Below are 25,149 nucleotides of genomic sequence, written 5' to 3' on the forward strand. Positions count from 1 at the left end.
GCCACTTGGAGATGTGTGGACTTCAACTCCCAGAATTCCCCAGGCAGCATGCTGGCTGGGGAATTCTGGGAGTTGAAGTCCACACATCTTTAAAGTTGCCAAGGTTGAAAAATACTGTACTAGGGACATTTGCCCTGCTGTGCAAGCTCAAAGCATCTTGAGAAGTTGTACTAAATGTAAGGGAAAATAAAGAACATTATTAAAGCATGTTTTATTTCAATCTTCTTTTCAAAAAGAAACAGCTAGGACTCTTCCATGTGTTCCAAAATGTGTTGTTGTTATTTGGGGCTCTGGCTGAGGAATTCTGTCCACACATCTTAAAGTTGCCAAGTTTGAGAAACACTGGTCTAAGGGCTCTTGAACAGCCATCTTCAGCCTGGTGGCCTCCAAAGGCATTGATCTTTGGATCAGCTGCATCTGTTCTGGAACGGCTGCATCTGTTCTGGAGAGTTCTATGGAAACGGAATGCCCCACCATGACCTCCCTTGTGTTCTGGAGACGTCACATTCTGGAATAAGGAACACAAGCCGAGAATGGGTTGCCATAGCCTGTGTGTGGCCTTGGCAATGGTTCTGCTTCTCGAGCCTAGCCTTTCTCCGGCTTGCTTGCAGTGTGACCCCAATTTCGCCAACCGCTTTGCCTCTTATGCCCCACACTTGAGCCGGAAGTCCTGGGGGCTGGGGGATGTGCCGGCTGCAGGTCGAAGGCTGCGGGGCTGGGTTCAAGATACTCTTCAGGACTTGCACCTCGGGGTCGCTCCCGAGATCCGTGAGTTGTCTCCCAGTCAGGGCCCTGCCCATATATCCTTTTCTTCTGGGCTTCAGGCAAAGCTCAGTCTGAGATCCTCCAGGCCAACATATAACTGGGGTTGCCAACTTGTTCTGGCTCATAAGAGCAGATTATTTGGCCCTTGCCTTCTCTCTGGATCTCCATCTCCAATGGGCTGGCCTGATCAAAAAGGATGCTGCACCAGTTGAATTTCTGCTTGTTGCACGCTATTTAAGATATAACAAATCAATACGTGGGAATGGGGTGTTCTAAGCTCTGCTGACAGTTCAAGGTCTGGGGCTGTTTCCAAACCTGGAATGTCGAAAGAATCAGCATTCTGCCTCTATAAAACAAGAGGCCCTTTAAACAGAACAACAGTTCAGCTTGTGGAACTCATTGCCACAAGAATTAGTCCCCAGAATTCGAAGAAAAGAAATGTTTCAAAATAATAAGTAGCATGCTGCCACTTTATCAGTCACTGACTTGACTTCAGATACTCTTCCAAGAAAGCCTAGACGGAGATGGGTGGGACGTTTATATTGTCTCTCTTGCTTTCTCCCCCACCCCCCGCCCCCAGCTATGGGGGAGCTGCAGGTCATAGCAACTACGGTGTATGGAAAACTTGACACATTGTTCAGGGACAACACATACAAGCCTGGTAAGTAGAGAGAGATTAGTGCTGTTTTTAATCATTTTTCTGCCTTCATTGTGGATGAACTACTTTGCTATTCAGTATTTAGTCACCAGGTAGATGCAAATGCTTTCACTTGGCTTGGTATGAAACTTCTTAACTCACCTTTGCTGTCCCTCGCAACTCACCCATGCTCCCCTCCTGTCTGTGTGTACAGGTAGTCCTTGCTTAACAATCATTTGTTTAGTGATGGTTCGGACTTAGGTAAAGGTAAAGGTTTCCCTTGACGTAAAGTCCAGTCGTGTCCGACTCTAGGGGGCGGTGCTCATCTCCGTTTCAAAGCCTTGGAGCCGGCGTTGTCATAGACACTTCCGGGTCATGTGGCCAGCACGACGACTCGGAACGCCGTTACCTTCCCGCCGAAGCGGTACCAATTAATCTACTCACATTTGCATGTTTTCGAACTGCTTGGTGTGCAGGAGCTGGGACGAGCAACAGGAGCTCACCCCGCCGCGCGGTTTCGAACCGCCGACCTTCCGATCGACAGCTCAGCGGTTTAACCCGCAGCGCCACCGCGTCCAATCATTTGTTTAGTGATGGTTCGGACTTACGATGGTGCTAAAAAAAAAAAAGACGACAGTCCTCACACAACCGTTGCAGTGTTCCCATAGTCACATGATCACGATTTGGGCACTTGGCAATTGGTTCGCATTTATGACTGTCACAGCTTCCTGTGGTCACGCTATTTTCAACCTTCCCAGCGGCTTCTGGCAAGCAAAATCAATGAGGAACCACATGATTTGCTTAACAACCACGTGATTTGCTTAAAACCCACAGTGATTTGCTTAAGACTCACAGTGATTTGCTTAACGGTCACCGCAAAAAAAGTCATAAAATTGGGTTGGATTCGCTTAATGACTGCTTCACTTAGCAACCAAAATTCCAGTCCCAATTTGGTCATTAAGCGAGGACTACCTGTATTAATTTTAAGCTCAAATTCTGTTTATCTCTTGTCTCCCTGGGTTTGCAAGACACATAGAACTGCAAACTAGCATCTGGTGCAAATTCAATCCATGGGGTTAGTTGATGAGTAAATCTGAGGAGTGTTGACTCCTGGCCACTGCCTGCACCAGTCCCTGCAGTTTTCTTGGCAAGATTTCAGAAGTAGTTTGTCCTTGCCTGCTTTCTAGGGCTGAGAGAGAGAGACTTGCTCCAAATCCCCCAGCTGGCCTCATGCCTAAGGCAGGACTAGAACTCATCTTCTCCTGTTTTTTAGCCTGGAAACCCAAGTTAACCACAATATTACAATTAAATTCAAATGGGAAACAATCCCAACACCTTCAAGGCTTGCTATGTTATAACCTGAGTGTGTAAAGAGTTTGAGATTTTTTCTACCCTGCAGAAAAATTAAATCGTCATGCTACAATTCCCAGGATCAGAACAGATGTGATAGAGGAACTGCAATGCTTAAAAAAGGAGAATAGATGGGAGAAATTGTATAGGTACAAACATTATGCTAAGGCAAAACAAATAAACCATATTATGGCTCAGTATGGAGTGTAATCCCAGCCATTATCTCCCTAAAACAAGTGGATTTTGTAAATCCAGTTCCTGCAACTGTCCAAATTCTGGGAGAGTTGAGAACCCTATGATCTGGCTATATTCTGCATATTTACTAAGAAGTAAATCCTTCTAAATTTCAACCGAGCTGTTCCCAAACCTGCACGCATTGGAATGCAGTTGACAATAATGTTGGTTGTTTGGTCTGGTTTTGCATTCACGCAAAGCTGTAGCCCCATTCATTCTCATATTTCTGACCAGTTGGATCTCTTGGTTTCCCCAGGCGTTCTTCCAGAAATCCTGAGCTCTATATTTGAAGAACAAGTCAAAATGCTACGGAATGCCATAATTGAAAGTGAGCTTTCCCTGATCTGTTCTGAATTAGTTTGATGATGATAGCTGGTGAGAATGCCTCTTCTAAGGCAATGCCTACTCTAATATGGACAGTGAAGTGGAGATGCCTCTTCTAAAACCACTCAAAGTCCCTCTTTGGCGGGAGATGGGCGGTAGTATAAATTTGAGAATAAATAAATAAATAAAATGGGGCATCCTCTAATGCCAGCCCAGTGGCATCCAAGATGTGTTGCTGATCTGCCCTTTCTAAGATGGCACCTTGTGGGTATGTTTCCCTTAATAGGGCAACTGGTAATAATTCTTCAAAAATGAAAACCTTTGGATGTGGCAGTTGGTGAGAATGCCTCTTCTAAGGCAAAGCTTATTGAAAACAATTGAAAATAATGGATCTTCTGCCTGTTGAGAGGCTCCTTGGTTACCTATCCAAAGACTTTAAAGGCTGCAGTGGAATTTACTTCCAGGTAGATCTGCAAGGGAGTGCACAATTAATGGACTGAATGCCTCAGCTTGGTCAACTACTGAAATCTTTTTCTCTCCTTTCTTAGGCAGAGTGAAGTGTGAACGCCACTGTGGTAAGTGGGGGAGGACAGCTAGTCTTTCAAAAAAAGAGATATTGTAGACTATGGTTGTTTCACACAATGTGCTTAACTAGATCAAGCAAAGACTTACTGTATTTGTACCACGCATTAAATGTGGTTAGTGCAATGGCTGGATTTTTTTTATTCTTCCTGTCTTGGGAGAACTTGATCTGTTCAATTTGTTTATGGTTCAGTGTCTTGTGCAAATCCAGAAAATGGGTTAAATCAGCAGCCAAGTTAGGTCCACTGTGAATTCAGCCCATGTTTGCTCAGAAGTAAGTCCCACTAAATGGGGGATGATTTGCACAATAGGTGTCAATGGGCGGGATGGTTAGTATATCATGGGAACAGAAAAAGAGGGATCAGTTGATCCAGTCAGCTAATTCCCAGGGTTAGACCTAGTTCCGAATAGAATCTGTCTAGTAGAGTTAAATTAATTCTACTTAGCCAACAGTATTGTGGCATATCCAAACCCATTCAATTACCCTATTTTGCCTATCTAGTCCTCCAAGAAAAAGAGTTGGAGGGAAGGAGCAGCTGAAAAAAGGAAGCCCATCTACTATTTAACTCACTGCCAAGACATGGCAGTGTAGAATATACCTGTCAAAACATGAGTTGATGCCAGCTGCCAAACTAAGCAAACTTTAGATCTGCCTGAGAAATGGAAAAAGGGAAGTGTTATCTTGAAGCCTTGGCAATATTCTCCCACACATGGGCTCATAGAATAGTCCTCACTTTTTGAAACAAGTGAGCAGGAAGCCTGTACAGGTGGTCCTTGTTTAGCAACTGGCTCATACAGCAGTGTGTCTCAAACTTGGCACCTTTAAGATGTGTGGACCAACTCCCAGAATCCCCTAGCCAGCATTCCCCTCCCAGGAATTCTGAGAGTTAAAGTCCACACGTGTTAAAGTTGCCAAGTTTGAGAAACACTGTCATACAGTGACCATTCACAGTTACAACAGTGATGAAAAAGTGACTTTATGATCAATCCTCACATTTATGACCTTTGCAGGTCTGTAAAGCAAAGGAAAGCTGAATAAGATCATAAGCACAGTCGCAGTTTCACTTAGCAACCACTTTTCTTAATGACCAAGTTGCTGGTCCCAATTGTGGTCACTAAATGAGGACTACCTGTATTCTCAAAGTGGGGACTTTTGATGTAGTTAGTGCAATTCTATGTTGCCAGAACCTTGGTAATGAACTTAGTGGTTGGCTGAAGTGTGTTGTGCAAACAGGGCCAGTGTGTTTAGTGGGCATTACTATTTGCTCCAAGTTTTTAAGGGTAAAGCTTTCACTCTGCAATTTTATGTATGTCTATGCTGTAGGTTCTCTGCATTCAAGCTATCTTAAAGAATATTTACTTGGCTCAAGATCAATCAAAGTCAACTACTTTCAGTAGCAAAGAGCTATGAGATCTATTCATGGATGCATTTATTTATTTATTAGATCTTTATTCCACCTTAATTTTGTACAACTCAAGGCTGCATACATTATGCTCTCTCCTCCTATTTTCCCCATAACAACAATCCTGTGAGGTGGGTTGGAATGGGACTGAGCAAGCAGCCCAAGATCACTCAGTTTATTTGTTTATTTACAAATTTCTATCACTACACATCTCCCCCCACAAGGAGGGACTCTGGGCGGTTTGCTTTCATACCTAAGGGAGGACTAGAACTCGCAATCTCCCAGTTTTTAGTCTAGCGCCTTAACCACTACCCCAAACTAGCTCTCACCACTGCAGCCTTCTAAGGCAGATTTAATTGAGCAGAGGGACTTCACCAAAATCCCATAGAGAGCTTAATGCTTGAGCAAGTTAGCTACAAACAAACTAAGACAGGATTCACACAGCATGTTAAATCATAAAGTGGTTTATTTGGTTTTGGCTCAGTGTGATGTGTGAACCCAACCTATATGTGTAATAGAATTTCCATCCATGAGATTTGGGGAGGGGGGAGAAGCAAGGGTGCTTTTGTGTGCTGTGCCCCTCCCCTCTGGAACATCTTGTCTCTGAAGGTTCAGACAGCGCCCTCCCTTGCAGTGGTTCAGAAGACAACCAAGACTGGCTGTTGGTGGGTGAATTACACAGGATTGCTCACTCACCAGGATTTGGGTGTGTTTGGGTGTGGGGAAAACTTTTAATGTTTGTTTTTATGGATTTGATGTGTTGTAAATTGCTGTGAGTCTGTTGCAGTCAGTGGTCTCTAAGCATGGTCAATGAGTAGGCAAGCCAGCGTTTGATAACAGGGAGATAGTCTTACCTACTAACTCAGCTATATTGTGGATCTGAGGGCAAAAAGGTGTGTTGGTGTGTGCAGGGGTCAGGGGTATCTGTAAGGTTTGGTCAAAACAGTCAAGATGGCACACACGATGCACCTAAAAAACAGGGAGCTTTGATCACACTGTTGCGGCCACTACTTTGGCATTTTTGGCCACACTCTGTGGACACCTCTGGCAGGGATGTATACCTGGTGCCTTTCTCCAAGTCCTTAAACTAAAAGGGTCTTTTCCTGGGATTCTGCTCCAGTGAACAGCCATGCTGATGCAGCTGCTTTAAGGAGTTCTAGAAAGATGCTGTGGGAATGTCCATGCCTTCTAAAGCACCTTCTGCTTTTGAACCCAGCCCACCGCACAACCTTATCAGCTACACTGCCTCTAGTAGCTCTCCAGGATTCCAGAAAGCCCCTGTAAGATTTTTGGTGTGCAGAACACTTATTCTATTATTGAGCTCTCTCTGTGTGTGTATTTGATATAAAATATTACATCTTTTCAATGGTCTCCAATGAATTTACCATCTTTTTTTTTTCAGGCATAAACCAGTATGAAGCCATCTCCTGTGAGACATGCAATGTAACCAAACCAACTTGCTTTGGCTATAACTGCGAGTATGGATCACTTTTCCCCCTTTTTCTTTTTTTTAGGGTGTTTTAAACTTTATCATTGTTGAGACGATTGAAAATTGGGACTGGCAAAGAAGTGGCTTCTCTAACCTTATAAACAATACACAGTAAGAAAAATGGCATACGTGGACCGATGTACCCATGTATATTTTGTGTAATCTATTTGGCCAAATGCTTAGCGTGGTACGTCCCAGTTCTGCCTCTCGCTTCTTTATCTGTCAGGCCTCATCCAGCTAGGCAACTTCCAGAAAACAAGAATTGTTGTTTCTTGTCATTTGGGCGAAGTTGCTGCTTATAAAATAAGCAGCACCACTATTTTTTTATTATTTAGACCTGTATTTTTCAAACTTGGCAACTTTAAGATATGTGGACTTCAACTCCCAGAATCCCCCAGCTAAAAGGAAAGGGAGTCCGAGAGAGGGTAATCGGCTAAAGAATAAACTTAGAAAAGACACACCCTGACCAAGCAATAAATAGGGAGGGTGAGAGATTTGTCCTTTCAGACTTGCAAGATTCTGTCAATGTAGCCTTACAATAAAGTAGAATTAGTTCATCTAATCATGTTTCCTGTCTGGTTTACCTGGAAGGGCTGACAGTAGATGAGCTGATATGATGCATGGAATTCCTTAATAGCACAGCCTTCTCTGCTCTCCCTGTAGCAGCTTTAATTATTTCCTGCCTTGGTACTCGGGCACTACGTAGAGACAAGAAGGCCACAACTCCCTTGTGTGCCATAGATGAGCATTCTCCTCCTCCTCCTCCTCTTCAGTTCCTAATCCCTGCAGCCCACAGATGAAGGCCATGAACCTCTCACTTGCATTTCAGGTCTTGCGTTCCTTTTGTCCCACAGGTCCTCAGAAGAATGGGAAGATGCCTTGAAGGGTCTCTATGAGTACATGTAAGTCTCTAGGGAGAGGGCATTGTGCTACGTTCTGGTCACAAAAGAAAACTTTGAAGGCCAAAAAGGACCTGCACCAGCCTGGCCCTTGGAAGAGCCGCCATGGCCAAAAGGAAGGATAGAAATGGTTTCATCCAGGTGAGACCATAAGACCTGGCAGCTTCTCTTTGGGTTGGCTGTAGCATTTCAGGGTGTCAGGGATCTCCTGCAAGTTGATCCCTTTAACTTGAGATGTCAGGGATTGAACCCCTTCTATTTCCTTTTGATTCATGTATTAATGACTACGCTTTTATCCCACCTGGGAGCCCAAAGCCTTACAGGAGGTGGGTTAAAATGAATGATAGTCACATAATTCCCAGAGCTACTAATTAGCCAACCAGATTTAGCTTAGGGGGTTATTTCAACTCAGATCTCCGGGTTAGTATATTGGGTGACCCCAGAAAACTGAGTTGAGTAAATCATGTTTAAGCCAACCATAGAGTATCCTGTAATGACATAAGTGGCTTGTCAAAATCATGCAGTGATCTCTGTGGATCAACCAGAAGCACAACAAATTCTGGGTATAGATTATCCTGGGTTTGATTTTTGAATGAGGGAAGTAGGCACATGATGAGAGCCAGCTTGATGTAGTGGTTAAGGTGCTGGACTACAAACCAAGAGACTGTGAGTTCTAATCCTCCTGTAGCATGAACCAGATGTGTGACTTTAGGCCAGTTACTCTCTTAATCAAACCAGGGTAGTTGTTGGGAAAATAGGAGGCAGGAACATTATGTATACTGCTGTGAATTATACAAATAAAGCCATTAATTAATTAAAATTAATTTAATATTTAATTTTGATTTTAATAAATTAAAATTATGTCATAATAAATTAAAAATGATATCATGCATGGGGCCAGGACTCAGTCTTGTCTCATTGACTCTTAGGATTGAGCTTCTTTTCATTTTAAATGTTTTTAACCTATTTTAGAGCATGCTTAACAGTTTTGGTACTTTTCCTGTCTCAAAATGGAATGCAATTTAAGAATGCTGGGCTGCGTTTCTCAGAAGTGGAATGGAAGTAATGAATGACATTTATTTAAATAATATAGTGATATACTACATTTGTGAGCCAGTTTTTTTCTGTGGTGTCCAAATTAAATTAGGACCACAAGACCGAAATTAGTCATGGGGATTGTCTCCTTGATTTTCATGGTGATTCTCATGGGTGACTTAAGTTTGCATACTACCCCATAGAAAGCAACCACAACACATTTAAAATGCTGCATGAAACAAATAGCAGAATAAGTTAATAATCAACTTTCGATTTCTACAGATGCAGTTCAATTAAGGTTGCTTTGGGGCACTTATGGGCCCTGTCTGACAAGGCCAAAAAAGGAATAATGATTCTTATTAACCCGAAGAGGGGTATATTTAGTTCTAAATGAGAAACAAGGAACTGGGAGCACACTTAACCATGCTAGGCAGAAGATCAGATTTTGCAGCAACAGCTCTGAGCAAACCTAGCCACCTTTCTATGCTCAGGCAAGTTGGAAACAGGATGCAGTAACGTTTCTCACTTATATGCCTTTTTTTCTTTTTTTTCTTTTCTTTCAGGAAGAATTTGAGCACGTAAGTTGGGAATAATGTCTGCCAATGAGTGTAGACCTTCAATTAAATAGAGAACTTGATTTTATCCAAATGTATTTGGCAAACATCTGCAAAACACATTGCTGCTAAAGATTTTTCTTTAGAAAATCGTAGCAGTGGCAGTGGAGGATGGGCAGAGATGTTTCTCAATTGGAACCGGACACTTGGCAGTAAACCACCCATCTCTGGACAATTAACCCTTTGTCAACTGCCTTGGCAGCAGGTTAACAGACTCCGCTTGGCTAGATTAGAATCTTTAGTAGAGACAAGAACAAATCCTCAGACTCAGAAACAATTGGATTCAGAGGATTACATAGTTCGTTTCCAAGGTTTAAACCAGTGTTTTTCAAACTTGGCAACCTGCTGGCTGGGGAATTCTGGGAGTTGAAGTCCACACGTCTTAAAGTTGCCAAGTTTGAAAAACACTGGTTTAAATTCTGGGTGTCTTTGTTTTAAATTAATGGATACTTGGATGTGCATAGAATGGAGAGAAAAGAAAGATACTATTACCCTTGGAAGTGATTGTACTGGATCAAAGTGCCCTGGGAAGAATTGTTCATCCCCTTAGCACTTCGGAGATAGATTACTGTAATGCACTCTTCTTGGGGTGGCTTTGAAGACTATTTGGAACAGGACAAAATGTGGTGGCAAGCTTGCAAAAAGCAGAGTGACACCTATTGCATAAAACTTACAATTCAAGGTGCTGGTCATTACCTGTAAAACGTTTTCAGTTTGGATCCTGTGTGTCCGTGGGATCACTTGCTCTAAATAGAATCTTTCCATCCTGTCTATTTGAATCAGGAGGGTGTGATTCTGATTCAACTTCCCCTGACAGTTTCCAGGCCAGGAATGCGCCTTCTTTTTGACTGTCCCTCTGGCCCTATGGAAATTCTCTTCTCCCTGAGCTAGAATGTCTCTCCGTTGCTGTCATTTAGGAAGCCAATGGAAACCTCACTTTTCCATCAAGCCATGATGATCAAGATTGGCGGTGATGATTACGGTGTATTTGATATTTATTACGCTTTGGTGGATTCATTCATTCTTATGACTTTACATTAGTTGATGTTTTTGTATGTTTTAATCACTCTGAGCTGCCTGGAATCTCTGATAGAAACAAGGGGAAATAAAAAATAAACCTCTTGTGACATCACTAAAAATCTGATGGTTGCACTCACAGGGATCCGGGCGAGTGGGCGATGGCCCTAAAACAAGTCCCTGCATTTAGGTAAGTGCCCATTTTCTTGGGAGCTGTTGGGAAAATAGTTGGCTCCACAAAAAGGCAGTTGCTACAGACAGGGGAAAGGGGAGGAGGAAAACTAAGCACCCTACCCAGAGAATTCTGGGTGCAGGATCAGGTGCTAAGTGGATATTTCAAAAGCTGCCAGACTGGACTGAGACCCCTTATGGCAATGGTGGAATGACTCTCACATGGCAATCGCCATTTCTGTGTTACCATCCCACCACCCATCCAGGAAACAGCTTACCCGCCTAAGACCCTCCCTCTAAGTCTAGGTAACTTGTGGCCCTCCAGAAGATGCTGGACTACAGCTCCCAGCAGCCAGTGCTACGGGACACTGCAAGCTGTAGTTCAGCAAAATCTGGAGGGCCACAGGTCACCCTCACTGGGCCCTTTCCTGCAGTTAGTATTTTGCCAAACGCAGTTCCTTATTTAATGCTTCATAAGCGCTGATGGGCCCCCTGTTCCTGGGATGATAAATATTTCTGCATGATAATTCAGTTCCTTAGCAAGGTGTCTGCATTATATCCTACAACCAGCCAAAGCTGGATTCTATATGGTATAATAAAATCTTTTCTATAAGCCTCCCCAGACAAGGGGTCTTCCCCTGGTTTTGGGACATCTCCTGAAACCCATCTTCTTCCCCTGTACTTTTTCTCCAGTTCCTCAGTGTGGTTTTGTATTTTCCTGAAATGAGTTTTAGCTTTGCTATTGCCAACTCCTTTTTTAGGATATGCTTCTTTTCAGTGTTCTCTTTTAGATAACTTTTAGACAATAGGCTTCCCCAGGGAGTTGAAAACTTGGTTAACTTTGCGTTAGCTTTTTAATGACTTCGCTAGTTTGATCAACTCAGTTTTGCTACGTTAGAATTTGTATTATGTAATCCTAGAAAATTGATTAATTCAGCAAACTGTCAGGACTGAGTTGCATGAAGGAAGCTGATTAGTAGCCATATTGCAGGACCCAAATGTAGGAGTAGAAAATTCATCCTTATGAATAAATAAGAAAAGCAAGTAGGGACAATTGGGACCAGGATAAAGGGAAAGAAATGGTCCCAACAGCAATTTATTTCTGGCATTTTGCTAGTAAAAACAAACAAACAAACAAAAGTAACAGATCCATCTGCTTGGACCAGGACATGCTCAGCTGATCTTTGCTGGAAGCATCAAAAGTGGGCACCCATCAGATGCAACATTTGACCTCTTGCTCAGTGCAGGAATTTTGCAGACTAGGTGGTTTTTAATATAGTCCTCACTTAATGACCATTTATTTAGTGACAGTTCAGACTTAAAACAGTGCTGAAAAAAACCAACCTACAACTGGTGCTCACACTTATGACCGTTGCAGCGTGCCCAGAGTCACATGATCACGATTTGGGTGCTTGGCAACTGGTTCGCATTTATGACCGTTGTAGCATCCTATGGTCACATGATTGTCATTTTCGACCTTCCCGGCCAGCTTCTGGCAGGTAAAAACAATGGGGAACCATGTGGTTTGCTCAATGACCACAGTGATTTGCTTAATGACTGCCACAAAAAAGGTAAGATTGGGTTGGATTTGTGAAATGACCGCTTCGCTTAGCAACCAAAATTCCAGTCTCAGTTGTGATGGTTAAGCGAGGACTACCTGTACTTATTCCTACGTTATACTTACCTGAAAGGAAAACAACCCTGAATTTAAGATGATCCCTCCTGGTCTTCCCATCTCACAAAGGAAGATGGCCTGATCTGCCTCTATCACCAGCTTCTTGGTTAATCTAGGATGACCTTCATATTTTAAAGTTAAATGATTCGGGAAACTTACTCTTTCTTTCAGGTAAATACAGATTTTAAAACATCCTAATTATGGAATAAAATAATTTCTGCTAAGCAGAAATTGGGTCAATAAATATTTGAATCATTTCGCAAGAAATGAAACAAACAAAACAGACAAAACCCAACCCATGGATTCGAAATAAGGCCTGAACAGATATCTCTAATGACTACTTGTGAATAACTTCTTACGATGTTTCTCTGTTTGTCTTTCAGTCACTGTACCTCCACAAGGTAAGGAATGGCAGTAATGAAGAATAGCTAGGGCTGAATGGGAATGGGGTTCTTAGTTCTACGCCTTATTCAAATGTTTAGCAGAAATAAACAAAAACAAAATCTAGTTGCAGGTTCCTCAAGCAAGCAAGTCAAACTGTATAACTTACATATCTCCAATATATGCTATTTTCTAATTTTTTAATTGTAAGCCACCCAGAGTTGCTGTGGAGTCAAGCAGCCTTGAAACTGAAATCATAAATGACAGTAAAATAAAACAAACAGTTACTTGGTAGAAACTATTAATCAGATTAATACAAGTCCTCCTCATGGTTTTCATAATTTTCCTGTTTTGTCACATGAAACATTACAATTGAGTGACAACTTTTGGAAGGCTCCGGCAGCCACACCCAAAGATTTGGAAAGGCAGAACGGCTGTTTTTGCACCAACTGGCCACAGCATTTCAAGTTTTCCGAGCGGTGTTTTTCTTCTGGAGATATATCTGGGATTGAGTCTCCTGCCTCAGAGAACAGCACACCTCACAGTGGCTGTGTTTGCACAGCACTTTGAACCAAACTAGTCAGCCCCATTTCAGCGTAGCTGTGGGTTGTGCATACTGCATCAATGTGGTATGTTTATGATTCAGCATGCCACATGGGCCCAGAAAATTCTAGCAAGTACACAGAGGAAATTCACAGGGCCTTTGTAAGCCCAGATACAACAACTCCCTCAGCAAAAGCTCTTCAGCAAATCTAATAGTCCTGGAACAGGGCAGACATTATTTTCCCAGTTACTAGTCTATGACAACAGGAAATTCTGGAATAAATGGATAAATTTTCTAATTGAAGAGACATAGAAACTCTGGGGATCACAGCTGCTTTTCAATTTGTTGATAAATAGTTTGGAGTTAGGAGGAGGTTAAAAGGAGAAAAAGTTAGCTGATGATCCCAAGCTGTTCAAGGTAAAAAAATCAAGGAATTGCAGAGCGCACCATGAAGATACCTCCACATTGGGTGACTGGAGCTCTGTATGGCACATGAAGTTCAGAGCCCTAGTTGGTTGCTGTGGAAACATTGCAAATGTCTTGCTTACATAGTTAGATAATTCCAATCTAGCACCATCCTCGCTTAACAACTATTCGATTAGTGATGGTTCAGACTTACAACGGTGCTGAAAAAGACTGACTTATGATGTCCTCACACTTACAACTGCCACAGCGTCCCTGCAGTCATGTGATCATGATTTGGGTGCTTGGCAACTGGTTCACATTTATGACTGTCGCAGCATCCCATGGTCATGCGATCACCATTTTTTACCTTCCCAGCTGGCTTCTGGCAAGCAAAATCAATAGGGAATTGTGTGATTCATTTAACAACAATTTGCCCACTGTGATTTGCTTAATGACCACAAAAGTCATAAAATCGGGTCAGATTCACTTAATGACCACTTCACGCAGCAACTGAAATTCCGGTCCCAACTGTGGTTGTTAAGCAAGGACTACCTGTAGGAGCAATAGCTAACTGAAGACTAAGTGATCAAGGGCTCTTTTCCTCATTGCTAAGGATGAGTAAGAGACATCAGGGGTGTCTGCAGGATATGGTCAAAAAAGAAAGCAGCCCCAATGGTGTGATCGAAGCTCCGTCTGTTACGTGCAGTCACACCATATTGACTTCTTTGACCATAACCTGTGGACACCCCTGGAGGCTAACATCTTCCCACTTCTGCTTTGGAGATATTCAGTGAATAGGAGTCTGCTGCAGGTGGCAGTTCATTCAGAAAATACCTTCTTTGATCTTTGTATTTACCATTCTCCAAACTTCCTCGTACAGTAACACACTATTAACTTTAATCTCCTCCTTCTTCCTATAGCCCAGAGACACTGAATTTTACAAGTAAGTTTTCAAGAGCATGAAGATTTAATCAGTCCCCTACAAAGAATAAGTTTAAGAGGTCCAGATTCTATAGTTTATAACTGCTTGATTTAGCATGCAGTGTGCCAGTCTAGTTTTCCCTACAAATGGGGGGGGAGGTATTCTTCACCCCTCCCAAGCCAAAACAAACTCCAATGTGATACAGTTTGTTCATCAACTTATACAGAAATTTGAGGTCATACCCTACTAAATTATGGTTTGCTTAACTGTGGTTTGAGTAAGACACAATAGCTGAGTTTACACAATTCTCTGATTCAAAATCCAAACCACATTACTGCAGGTGCAGTGTGTGCCTTTGTCAATGCCTGATCCTGTTTTATGCTTAAAGAACCTCTAAGTATATCTTTAGCAAGACCGTTTTGGGGAAAGCTGACTGTTTCAGATGGCTGCTTCTTAAGCAAGCAGGGCTGTGTTATTTTATGCAATGCTATTAGTGACTTACTTTAAGCTAACTTACTTAAGTTGATCACTTTCATTAGATGGGTTACATTTGTAAACATTTACTAATGAGAAACAAAAAAGCCCTAGGAATGACATTTTATTTTTATTTATTTATTATTCAAATTTAATTACCGCCCATCTCCCCCAAAAGAGGGACTCTTTGGGGGGAGGGATTTTAGGAATGATGCTGAGAAACTGGATATTCTTTAAAAGAAGGTAATATAGAGAAGGGGTCCAGGAGAAAAACATAGGAAGAATGGTTGGGAATGGATGTTTAGCCTGGGGAAAAGACAGCAAGGAGACATGATAGCTGTATTTAAATGGCTGTCATGTGGAACACGGGGCAAAATGGTTCAAAATTTTTCCAGAAGAGAGGACAAGAAACAACAGGTTTAAATTATGAGGAAGTAGATCTTTGTTGGACATCATGGACTATTGCTCCTATTATTCCCAACTGTCATGCTACCTAGGGCTGATGGAAATTGCAATCCAACCTCATGGGGCAAGCACCAAGAGGAATGCCTTAGGTCAGTCTTTCTACACCTTAGCAATATAGCAGGTATGTGGACTTCTGGGAATTGAAGTCCACATATCTTCAAGTTGCCAAGGCGGAGAAAGACTGCCTTTAGTTAACAGCAGCATTCTTTCTTGAGAGAATACCACCACTTAGTTTAGGGCTGTGAAATTCAGAACCTAATTTAAACACTCTTTGGAGGTGGCCACATCTAGCAAACCCCGCAGGATTTTGCCATTTCACTGGCAGAGAGGAAGTGGGAGAAGGTGATCTTGTTCTTCTTGAGTCACACTGTAAGGCAGAAATCCCCAACAGATTGTTCCCGAGAAATGTGGCCTTCAGAACGACTCCCCTGCAAAATAGGCTTTTTTATGATGTCCCCTTGCTGCAGTTTTTATAGCAACATTTATAAATTTGTGTTTTTGTTAAACAAATTGCTTCTCTTCCATTAGATTTGGCTTTCTATATTTATTGGACACCAAGTTGGTGCAAAAGCTGGGATGATTTTAAAAGGGGATCATTCAGACCCCTCCCTAGAGCGATCAGTGGCTGAGTGGAACCCTTAGTCAAAGGCAGTATTCAACTGCATCACAGTGAGTGGGAACACCAGGTGATTTCCCATCCAAAAGTGACCCTGGGGCTCTGAAGCTAAGAAGGGTCACTTTTGGATGGGAAATAACTGTAAGACCCAAGGGTGCTGGGCTAGACTGGGAAGTCAAAAAACTTGGCAACCACTTCCATACGGTTGCCAAGAACACCGTCTAGATGGGTCCATAAACACACCAGGGAGCAAGCTTTAGAAACACTGGCTTGGCTTTAATGCGAGCCCAGAGGCCTGGTTAGGTGAACCCTTTTTACAGTGCTTCTCCTGTTGCACCAAGCTATAATGGGACTGTCTGAGTTCTGATGTACTGTGTTCGGCAATCCAGCCCTTGTATATTTGTATGGCAAATGTTAACCATTTAAAGCAGTGGGCAGGATAGTTGAATTTTCACCAGATTACCAGAGGGGCCCCCATTAAAAAGTCAGATGTTGAGTCTGAGCCATTGATAACTGAAAACTGTACATTTTAATTAGAAGTAATTGTGTCTAATGAGCTGAGACCCCCATTGGAACCTCCCACGCTTTCCTCAATGACCGGCCCAAGTCATCAAGGGCTTGTTTTAGCTTGGGCTAAATGTGTGGTGCTCACCTAACAAATATGGGGCAGCGGGGAGGGGAGAGACATGATACCCGGTTACTAATACCTTTGGGTCTCTCCTCTCCGTTCTAGGTATAGGGGACACTCTATCAAAAAACTGGCTCAATTTGATGGCTCTGAAGGACCTGGAAGATGACACACCTGTCTTACAACTACTTGCACCTAGTTGCTGAGTTGCTGTTTCTTTTGTGTAACGCAAATTTGATACACAAAATAAAGTGAAGAGATCCATCCAACTGCTATCCCACTGATTAACCCCACTATATTCATATGCGCATTGAAGAAGGGTATTTTTTCAATATCCTCGTTCCCCAGCAGTGTGGGAAAAGTCTGGAGCCTTTCTGAAGCCAGAGGGACAAAAAAGAAAAATAATTATGGGCTCCCTCCCAGTTTTACTGGTCAAATTTAAGTATAACCAGTTACAGAGCTATGATATAACGCAGGGATAAACCATCCTTTTCAACTGGTGGTCACCTTGGAATTTTGAGAGCCTTCCGAAGTGGCTTCCATGGTGGGTGTGACCAATTGCAAAGCACCCATTTACCAGAAAGGCAAGTTGCTGAGGTTCTTTACCTTTGTCACACTTTTCAGGCAGGACAGTATACTTGACTTGCAGCCACTATTATTTTCTAGGAATGCTGATATAGCTACATTTGCTGCAGATGTATTTCTTGCAAATGCTGATTATCGTGGAGGGTGACACTTGGTTTTAAGCATAGCAGGTTACCCTGTTTTCAATTAAAAGCATCTTAAAAAATAAAGTGAGTAGAAGAACACAGTGGGGGAAGATGTTTATATGCACACTGATGCCTACAGGCATCTTGTTTTCTAGCACACTTACCTGTGATGAGTTTCCTCAAGAGGCAAGCAAAAGCCATTTCTCAGCTCCAACCATACTGACAAAGGGAAAAATAGATGAACAATCTAACCAAGTGTTCTTCTATGTATATCCTTTGCTGCCTAAGCTATTCTGAAATATTATCAAGGTGAGCTCATCCATCACTACTTTTAAATCTAAATCAAAGGTTTCAATCAGAATATTTGTTTTATTCTAGAGTTTCCCACTGCTTATTAGCTCATCCAGCAGTCTTTCTAGTGAAAAACTGCCCAGACAGTTGCCAGGAGTCCACACTGACTCAAAGGCACGTACACACACACTTTACATTTATTTCTGCTCCTTTGCAGTTTACCCTAGACTTAAAACTCTCTATCATTCTATTAAGCAGCAGGAACACAGCGAAGCATTCAGGACAATCCACCTCCCATCTTATTGTGCAACCTACGCCTTCAGGATTTCAGCAGGCAATTCACATTCATGCTTTTCGGGGGAGGGGACAAAGATGGCTACTTCCATTTGGAAGTAGTCCTCATTTAACAACCACAATTGGGACTGGAATTTTGATTGCTAAGCAAAGTGGTCATTAAGCGAATCTGACCAATTTTATGAAATTTTGTGGCAGTCGTTAAGCAAAGCATGGTGGGCATTAAGTGAACCATGTGGTCGTTAAGTGAATCATGTGGTTCCCTGTTGATTTTGTTGCCAGAAACTGACCAGGAAGGTTGAAAATGGTGATCATGTGACCATGGGACACTGTGATGGTCATAAACGCGAACTGGTTGCCAAGTGCCCAAATTGTGATCATGTGACTGTGGGGACACTGCAAGGGTCATAAGTGTGAGGACTGGTTGTAAGCTTTTCAGCACTGTCGTAAGTCCAAACCATCACTAAACAAATGGTTGTTAAGTGAGGACTACCTGTCATGAGTACTGATGGCGAGCAGGAGGGGGCCTTTATCCAGGGGGGAAAACGCATGCGTAGTACTGAGGAATTAAGCAGCCATTCAAAGAGACAAGATCAGACCCGCCTTAACTTTTGGGGTTTATCTGTCTGGGTTTTTCCCACACTTCTTCAGTTTGTTAGGATTTTCTGTCTTATGTAGCAGTAATAAACACTAGAGACCTATTCCTCGTCTCAGCGTGATTCCTGACTGTTAGGACACTACCTGTATTCACGATCTTACCATCTGCACTGAAATGAATCATGATTAAAACTCCTTTAAATTAAAATCTGGATATCAGCCCCCTACAATTCCTGGTTATCAGTTCAGCTGTTAAAGACTACCCATTGTTAAGGGCTAGGAGACAATTTGTACCAAGTGGTAAAAGGGAATGAATACCCTAAGACATTCTGCACTCTCTATTAAGTATTCAGGCACAATTCAAAAGATTTTCAAATTCTGTAAGTTTTGAAATTTTATTCGATCGTCTTGACACAAAAAATTCTTACAGCAGCTTTGTGGTATGTGTTTTGTGGGGGAATGTCGATAGTAAATAAGTTTTTTTTTAAACATAACATATTGTACAATTTTCAGAAGGTTTTAGAATCACTGCACAGGGTTCTGTAAGAGAACAGACTCTACATGCTAAAGTGACAAGTTTTCATCCAGGAATATATATATAGAGATATATATATATATTTAAAATCCACTAACTCCAAGGAGCATTTGCCCTTTAAGACAGTTTTGAATATGCGCAGCTTTCCCCCCCCAAAACAAAATCTGCACTAATCCACAAAAAGTCAACGAATAACACCCCCCCCGCCTCACTCCTTTCAATAACTGCTTCACCAACATTTGCTGCAATATTGGGAGAGATGCTAAATTATTCTCGGTAAATCTTGCAGCTCTGCTCCCAACAGACATAATTACTGATATTAAAAAAAGACCCCTGACCACACAGAAGAATATTGAGGCACCAAATATCTTGAAACACAGAGGACCTAAAGCAAGCCAGAGACCAAAGGGTTCTGTTTGTTCCATCCTCTCCACCCCCCGACCCCCACGTTCAGGATTCTAAATGTCAGTGTTTGGAATGTCCAATAGTAAAGTTTTATTCTGGGGGAATTTTTAAAAAAATAGTTAAGGGCTGTTGTGGAGCAATTTCTCATTACCTTTTAACAGCATTCAAGGTGTTCCACCCAATTTGTAATCGATAATCACTAATGTCTTCCAATCTTGCAGAGGGGAAAAAGAAAAGTTTGCAAAAAAGAAAGAAAGAAAGAAAGAAAGAAAGAAAGAAAGAAAGAAAGAAAGAAAGAAAGAAAGAAAGAGAAACCAACCAACCAACCAACCAACCACCGGCTGCAGCTATAGTCTGAGGATACTTTCAGAAACAAGCTGTCACCGGGTTTGTGCCCATCTGCTTAAGAGTAGGCTTTGTAAAAGCTGGGCGTGGCAGATAGGTTGAGCAACTCCAGGGTAGAGCCAAACACAGAAGAAAGAAAATAATCACAGAACCCCCGAACCCACAGAGACGTTGGACTCCCAATAAGGCTACCTTTTGTAATTCCAGGAATGTGATACTGCACTGGACGTTACACATTCCTGTGGGAATCTATCCAGATGGGAGAGGATTGACCAGTCCCAGCCTGGGGCAGCAGGAAGTGCTCTGGAACAGCCTCAGGGAAGGAGGGAAGACACATCCCAACCGGTTGCAGAGGAGACACATTCTGACCTTTTCCTCCTTCAGCGCAGGCAGTTTAAAATGAGAAATGGAATCGATCTGCTCACACACCAGAGTGAGTCCTGCAAGTTCGGCGCTGTTGCCGAAAGGTTTCCAGTATGGATTCTGCAACTCCTTTCTCCCATTCTCCCTGCCAGGATGCCAGTACAGACAGGGATCTCTTTGCTATGGAAATGGTTAACTCCAAAGGTGGTCAGACCGCAACATTTACCGTTGTGTAAACCGCAACAAAATTAAAAAGAAAAAACAGACACCACAACCCAGAATGGAGAGGAAACGGAAAACACATGCCCTGGGAGACCAAACATGCGCACAGAAGGAGAGAAGTTGAATGCTCCACTGGTTTCAGTCTGTGGGCCTCAGGGTGCTGCTCTTGTGGAGGGCCGGAAGGACAAGGGACTGCGCCTGCTTCTAAGAGCACTCAGCATTTTGACAGGGTCTCTTTGAGTTCTGACAGCAGGTTTCCCAATAAGGTGGAATCATCGCATTTTCCATCAATGGACACCGAGTTTTCTCCCTACCAAAGGATTTGGGGATGGGGGGGGGGGAGAAAAAAGACAACAACAGATATTCTAGACGCAGATAGCGTGATTCTTGGATCTTCCCTATCCAGAGTCGTCATCTTTCCTCTCATCTGCCTAGAAACTGAGTCAGGCTTGTTCTTTTCTCCTACTCTTACTGTCAAGCTTTACCTCTGTCCGGTAGGAATTCTGGAAGCGACTTCCCTTCTCCCCTGCTGAAGGGAGGGTGATCCACGTCATGGATTTAATAGTGGGCCAGAGTGAGAGACGCTGAACGCCCGAGATTACCTCGCTCTCTTTAAAAAGCAAGTCCACTGTCTGGAAGTTGACCAACATACAACACGGCGTATGCCACTAGCTGTCACCTGATGGCAATCTCTTTGCTTTCCATAAATGGTGTGTTCAAAGAAGTAGATGAATGTAAATATTATTGCAAATAACGAGTAATTACAAAAGCAACACCGACTGGGTCAATTTCAAAAACTTAAAACAATTTCCTTTGCATTAAGTACTATAACTGATATATTATCAAATCCTGATATTCTAACCAAGGATATTATTACATGTACAGGAAGTCCTTGTTTAATGAGCATTTGTTTAGCAACCGTCTGAAGTTATGACGGTGCTGCAAAATATGGACTTACAGCTGGTCCTTGAAGTTGCGGCCATCACAGCATCCCTAGAATCACATGATCGCAATCCGGGCACTTGGCAACCAGTGCGCATTTACAACGGTTGCAGTGTCCTGTGGTCACGTAATCACCCCTTGCGACTTCACAGCTGGCTTCCGACAAGCAAAGTCAGTAGGAAAGCTGCTGGGACATTGCAAGTTGCAGTCACCTGTTTTACTTAACAACCGTGCGGGATTTGCTTAACACAACCAGAAGTGCCAGGATTGCCATCGTAAATTGGCATGGTCATATGATTTTCTCTGCCGCTTAGCAACAGAGTTGCCGGTCCAAATTAGGGTCATTAAGTGAGGACTACCTGTATATTTTAATTTTACCGAGGAAGGGAAAAATCTACAGATAAGAAAAGTCACCACCTGCCACTGAATACCTGTGATTAAAATATCTGGTTTAAAAAAGTTTCTGCAATGCATCATATGCACAACGCAACAGAGACCTACTGTGCTTCAGCATTCGTAGCTGACTGATTATATATGTATGCTAATGCTATCACAATGCACTGGTTGTGCAATTTTGTGCTTTGCACTTTGTTTTTGGATTCACCTTTTTCACCAGTAGGCAGACATGATGGCCCTGGATAGAACGGCTATACATGGATGCACAGGCCCCCATACGTTCAACAACTGAAAGAAAAAAGGAAGTGGTTTAAGGGCTTCCATCCCTTGCCCAAACAAGGCTTATTTTTACACCTTTAAGGAGTGCATATCTGCATGAGCCACTGATCTAGGTAGGCCAGTGGCCAGTCACTCAGGCAGAAAAAGTGGCAAACATGGGAAAGGAGGAGGAACCCCGAGTGCCAATAATCGTGTTTATCTGACCATTTTTACTGATGCTTGGGATTTCTTCCTCTCTCCTTTCAGTGTCTGCTTTCCACTTCCATTGCTCAGGAAAGAAAGAAACAATTTTTTCTAGGGCACATCATTCTTGTGCAGCCCTGGATCTTGACAACATCACGTTGATGCAGATGCAGCAAAATGACTTAGCTCCAGCAAATAGTTGGAATGAGATGATCAGCACAATCAGATATAACCAGGCATCTCCTCTAAGTAGATACTTTTGGCCTCACAGAAGCCTTATAGAATTAGTAGTTTTCTCATGGGAAGTATTTGAGAAGCACTAGAAATTACATTTCTCCTCCTAGTAATGAGACCAAACCAGAGCAGCAACTCGCACAATGTTACAATAGGAAGCTTCCTGCAAGCTTGCATAGTTTTAATGCCCTTTTTAAAATCTCAAGATACCTCTCTAAGGAATTCCTAGTTGAGAGGAGCAGATTCTTCTTGGCTGCTCAGAAATTGTCTTTTCAGCTACTCCATTAAGCTTCCATGGAATTTCTAGAATTAACTTTATTCTTGCTATTTTACTTTTTCTGATGATAAAGTATTGTTTGCACTCTGGATTATGATTGTAAACTGTTGTGTAACTTGCCCTAGGAAAACTTTTGTGACAAAGGGCAGTATACGAATTGCAATCATCATTACCACAGCCAGCCCGCAGAAGAAATTTGCCCTGAAGGGTGACTCATTAGTGTGCCAAGGAAAACAGGGTGCCTCTTTTGTTCCAATAACCCTATCATTCCCAAGATAAGAACTTTCACTGCCATTTGGAGGCATCAGGTTAGGAAAAGCTGACTTTCTTACACCCTCAGCAGAATGTATTTACTATATAATAAATCAATGTTTCTCAACCTCAGCAACTTTAAGATGTGTGGACTTCAACTCCCAGAATTCCCCAGCCAGCATGCAGAATTCAAACCCACACATCTTAAAACTGCTGAGGTTGAGAAACACTGTAATAGACAATCCTGCATCCAAAACAGGAGATGACCTCAGACAATCTAGCTGAATATTGCCTACTGTCAAATGGTAGCAATTTTGCAGCATCAAAGGCATGGAAAAGCTTGCATCTTCCTGATATTTAATGTATTAACCAGGGATATTCTGCAAGCAAAACATATACTCTATCATTCAGCTACTCTGGAGGGGGAGTAACCAATTAGCAAGAACAATTTTCCTTTCAAACAGCTTTTACAAAATGCTTGATTTCACATTTTTGGTTTACTTCTCTTAGAATACCTGCTTTACACACATATAACACATTCAATATGGGAGATGGAAGAGTGACTGCTGCATTATAAATGAATAAACCCAGAAATTATATTGAGGCACTGATTTTAAGAGAAAGGGAGCAAACAAGAAGAATTAGAAAAAATTAACATCCAGAGAAGCAGCTACATTTGTTGCAGCAAACAAACGCTGTGGCATACTAACAGGTATCAGCATTTAATTATGGCATACAGTTTTGGAATTTAGGGTCTGCTCTCAGGGGCAGCAGACTCTTGTACCCAACCATCTTCTGAATCCTAGCTGGGGTGGATTTTGCAAAAAAGCCAGTCTTTCACAGCCTAACATCCTCCAGATATACTGGGATGCAACCTCCAGAACCTAGAACTGGGAAACTCTGGAAGTTACAGTCCCAACAAATGTGGAGGCTGTCAGGCTGGGAAGATTGGTAGGTTACCCCCTGTTCAGTGTTAAGAAACTAGGGCTAAAGACCAACCATGGCTGGCTGAAGAACTCCAGTAAGTGACGGTTCACCAATCTTTTGGTCACTCTGCAGCGGGCAAATTTTTGCCCAACAGCAGAGCTGTAAGCCAGTACACGTGAAACCTTAGGAGTAAGGAGTCTTTTTAGCAGGAACTCACCAGAGAAATGATGATGGAAGCAAATTTTTGCCAGGAGGTGATGGAAAGGAATGGAGATGCCATCAACTTTAATTGAGCTGGCATGCAAGTCCCCCAACTCCAACAGCTTGGCAAAAGCATCACTGTGGAAAACACAAAGAGGAAATAGCTTAGATGAGCAGTAGAGAAAGTTGGAAAATAGAGAATGGCTAACTTCTATCTTAACCTGTCTGGTACTGCCTTAGAGGGGATTTCAAACCCTCTCCCAATTTCAGTCCATTTTTACTTTCTGTAATCTTCAGGGGTGCGGTCTCCACTAGTCATCTGCTCAGTGTGTTCTTTAGACAAACATCAGAAAAAGGCAGATCCAAGGAATAATATGAAGGGCTTTATTATTTGATCGTCAACAAAACCCTCCAGGCAGCTATCTCCGTTTATTCATCTACAGGCATGCTGTTGTGAGTAATACGAGATGTCATGAAATTGCTACAATAATTTATCCTTTACATCTGAATAACCCACTGCTCAACAGCATTCATCCTATCTTTTTCTAATTACATTATACTGTGCTGAATTCTGCATGTGTGTTAATTTTAATGCAAAAACCAACTATTTCCATTAATTTCCCCAGTGAGGTGTTCTCACAGGTACAATTAAATACTCAAGGATGGATGCTATGAAGGGAAACACTTTCTTTATGCTCTCTTCATACCACTTCAGCTCTCTCAAGATTTCCTCAAAGATTCTACCTTGCATACTTGGACATCTCCCAGCATGCATGCATGATGCTGCTTTTTCTTCAAAACCTTCTGCAAAACCCACAATGACCCTGAAAACACTGACACAATCTCCTACTTACCATTAATGGGCCAGGTACTAGTTACTCTTCCCCTAAATTTATCTAAATCTTGCTAGACCACTGCAGTTTATGAGATTTTAGCAACTTCATCCTGAAATCCTGAGTGAGAACATGAGCTTTTGCAAGTTTTACAAATTTCAGCATTTTTCTGTGCAAGTCTTGCACAGGGGCCATTTCTGGCTGGGACAAATGCTCTGCTACCCATAGGAATG

General features: G+C 42.3%; 2 protein-coding genes across 4 annotated transcripts in view; one reads left to right on the top strand and one right to left on the bottom strand.

Annotated features, from left to right (window-relative positions):
- The first annotated feature begins 533 nt into the window (after positions 1-533).
- IZUMO4 (IZUMO family member 4) lies at positions 534-16,892 on the top strand. The gene is made up of 11 exons (XM_063294153.1): positions 534-768; positions 1,346-1,426; positions 3,243-3,314; positions 3,859-3,885; positions 6,698-6,773; positions 7,639-7,686; positions 9,282-9,296; positions 10,492-10,539; positions 12,579-12,596; positions 14,446-14,468; positions 16,736-16,892. The coding sequence occupies exons 1-11, from the start codon at positions 534-536 to the stop codon at positions 16,834-16,836; spliced, it is 744 nt and encodes a 247-aa protein (XP_063150223.1). The 3' UTR covers positions 16,837-16,892.
- Positions 16,893-18,890: 1,998 nt separating this feature from the next.
- AP3D1 (adaptor related protein complex 3 subunit delta 1) overlaps positions 18,891-25,149 on the bottom strand; it is a 49,815-nt gene continuing 43,556 nt past the window's right edge. For all 3 annotated transcript variants that reach the window (XM_063290782.1, XM_063290783.1, XM_063290784.1), the window contains 3 exons: positions 24,100-24,221; positions 21,939-22,018; positions 18,891-20,702 (listed from right to left, as the gene is read on the bottom strand). In XM_063290782.1, coding sequence (XP_063146852.1) covers positions 20,607-20,702; positions 21,939-22,018; positions 24,100-24,221 — 298 coding nt within the window. In that variant the 3' untranslated portion in view covers positions 18,891-20,606. The remainder of the gene's footprint in view (positions 20,703-21,938; positions 22,019-24,099; positions 24,222-25,149) is intronic.

This window comes from Candoia aspera, chromosome 1 (assembly GCF_035149785.1).
Source record: "Candoia aspera isolate rCanAsp1 chromosome 1, rCanAsp1.hap2, whole genome shotgun sequence".
NCBI classification, from domain to species: Eukaryota; Metazoa; Chordata; class Lepidosauria; order Squamata; family Boidae; genus Candoia; species Candoia aspera.

Excerpts from the sequence above, each read along its gene's own strand:
- IZUMO4 (XM_063294153.1), top strand. The coding sequence starts at position 534 with ATGGGTTGCCATAGCCTGTGTGTGGCCTTGGCAATGGTTCTGCTTCTC. Across the intron at positions 3,315-3,858 it reads ACGGAATGCCATAATTGAAA|GCAGAGTGAAGTGTGAACGC; the intron begins GTGAGCTTTCCC and ends CTCCTTTCTTAG. Across the intron at positions 14,469-16,735 it reads AGAGACACTGAATTTTACAA|GTATAGGGGACACTCTATCA; the intron begins GTAAGTTTTCAA and ends TCTCCGTTCTAG.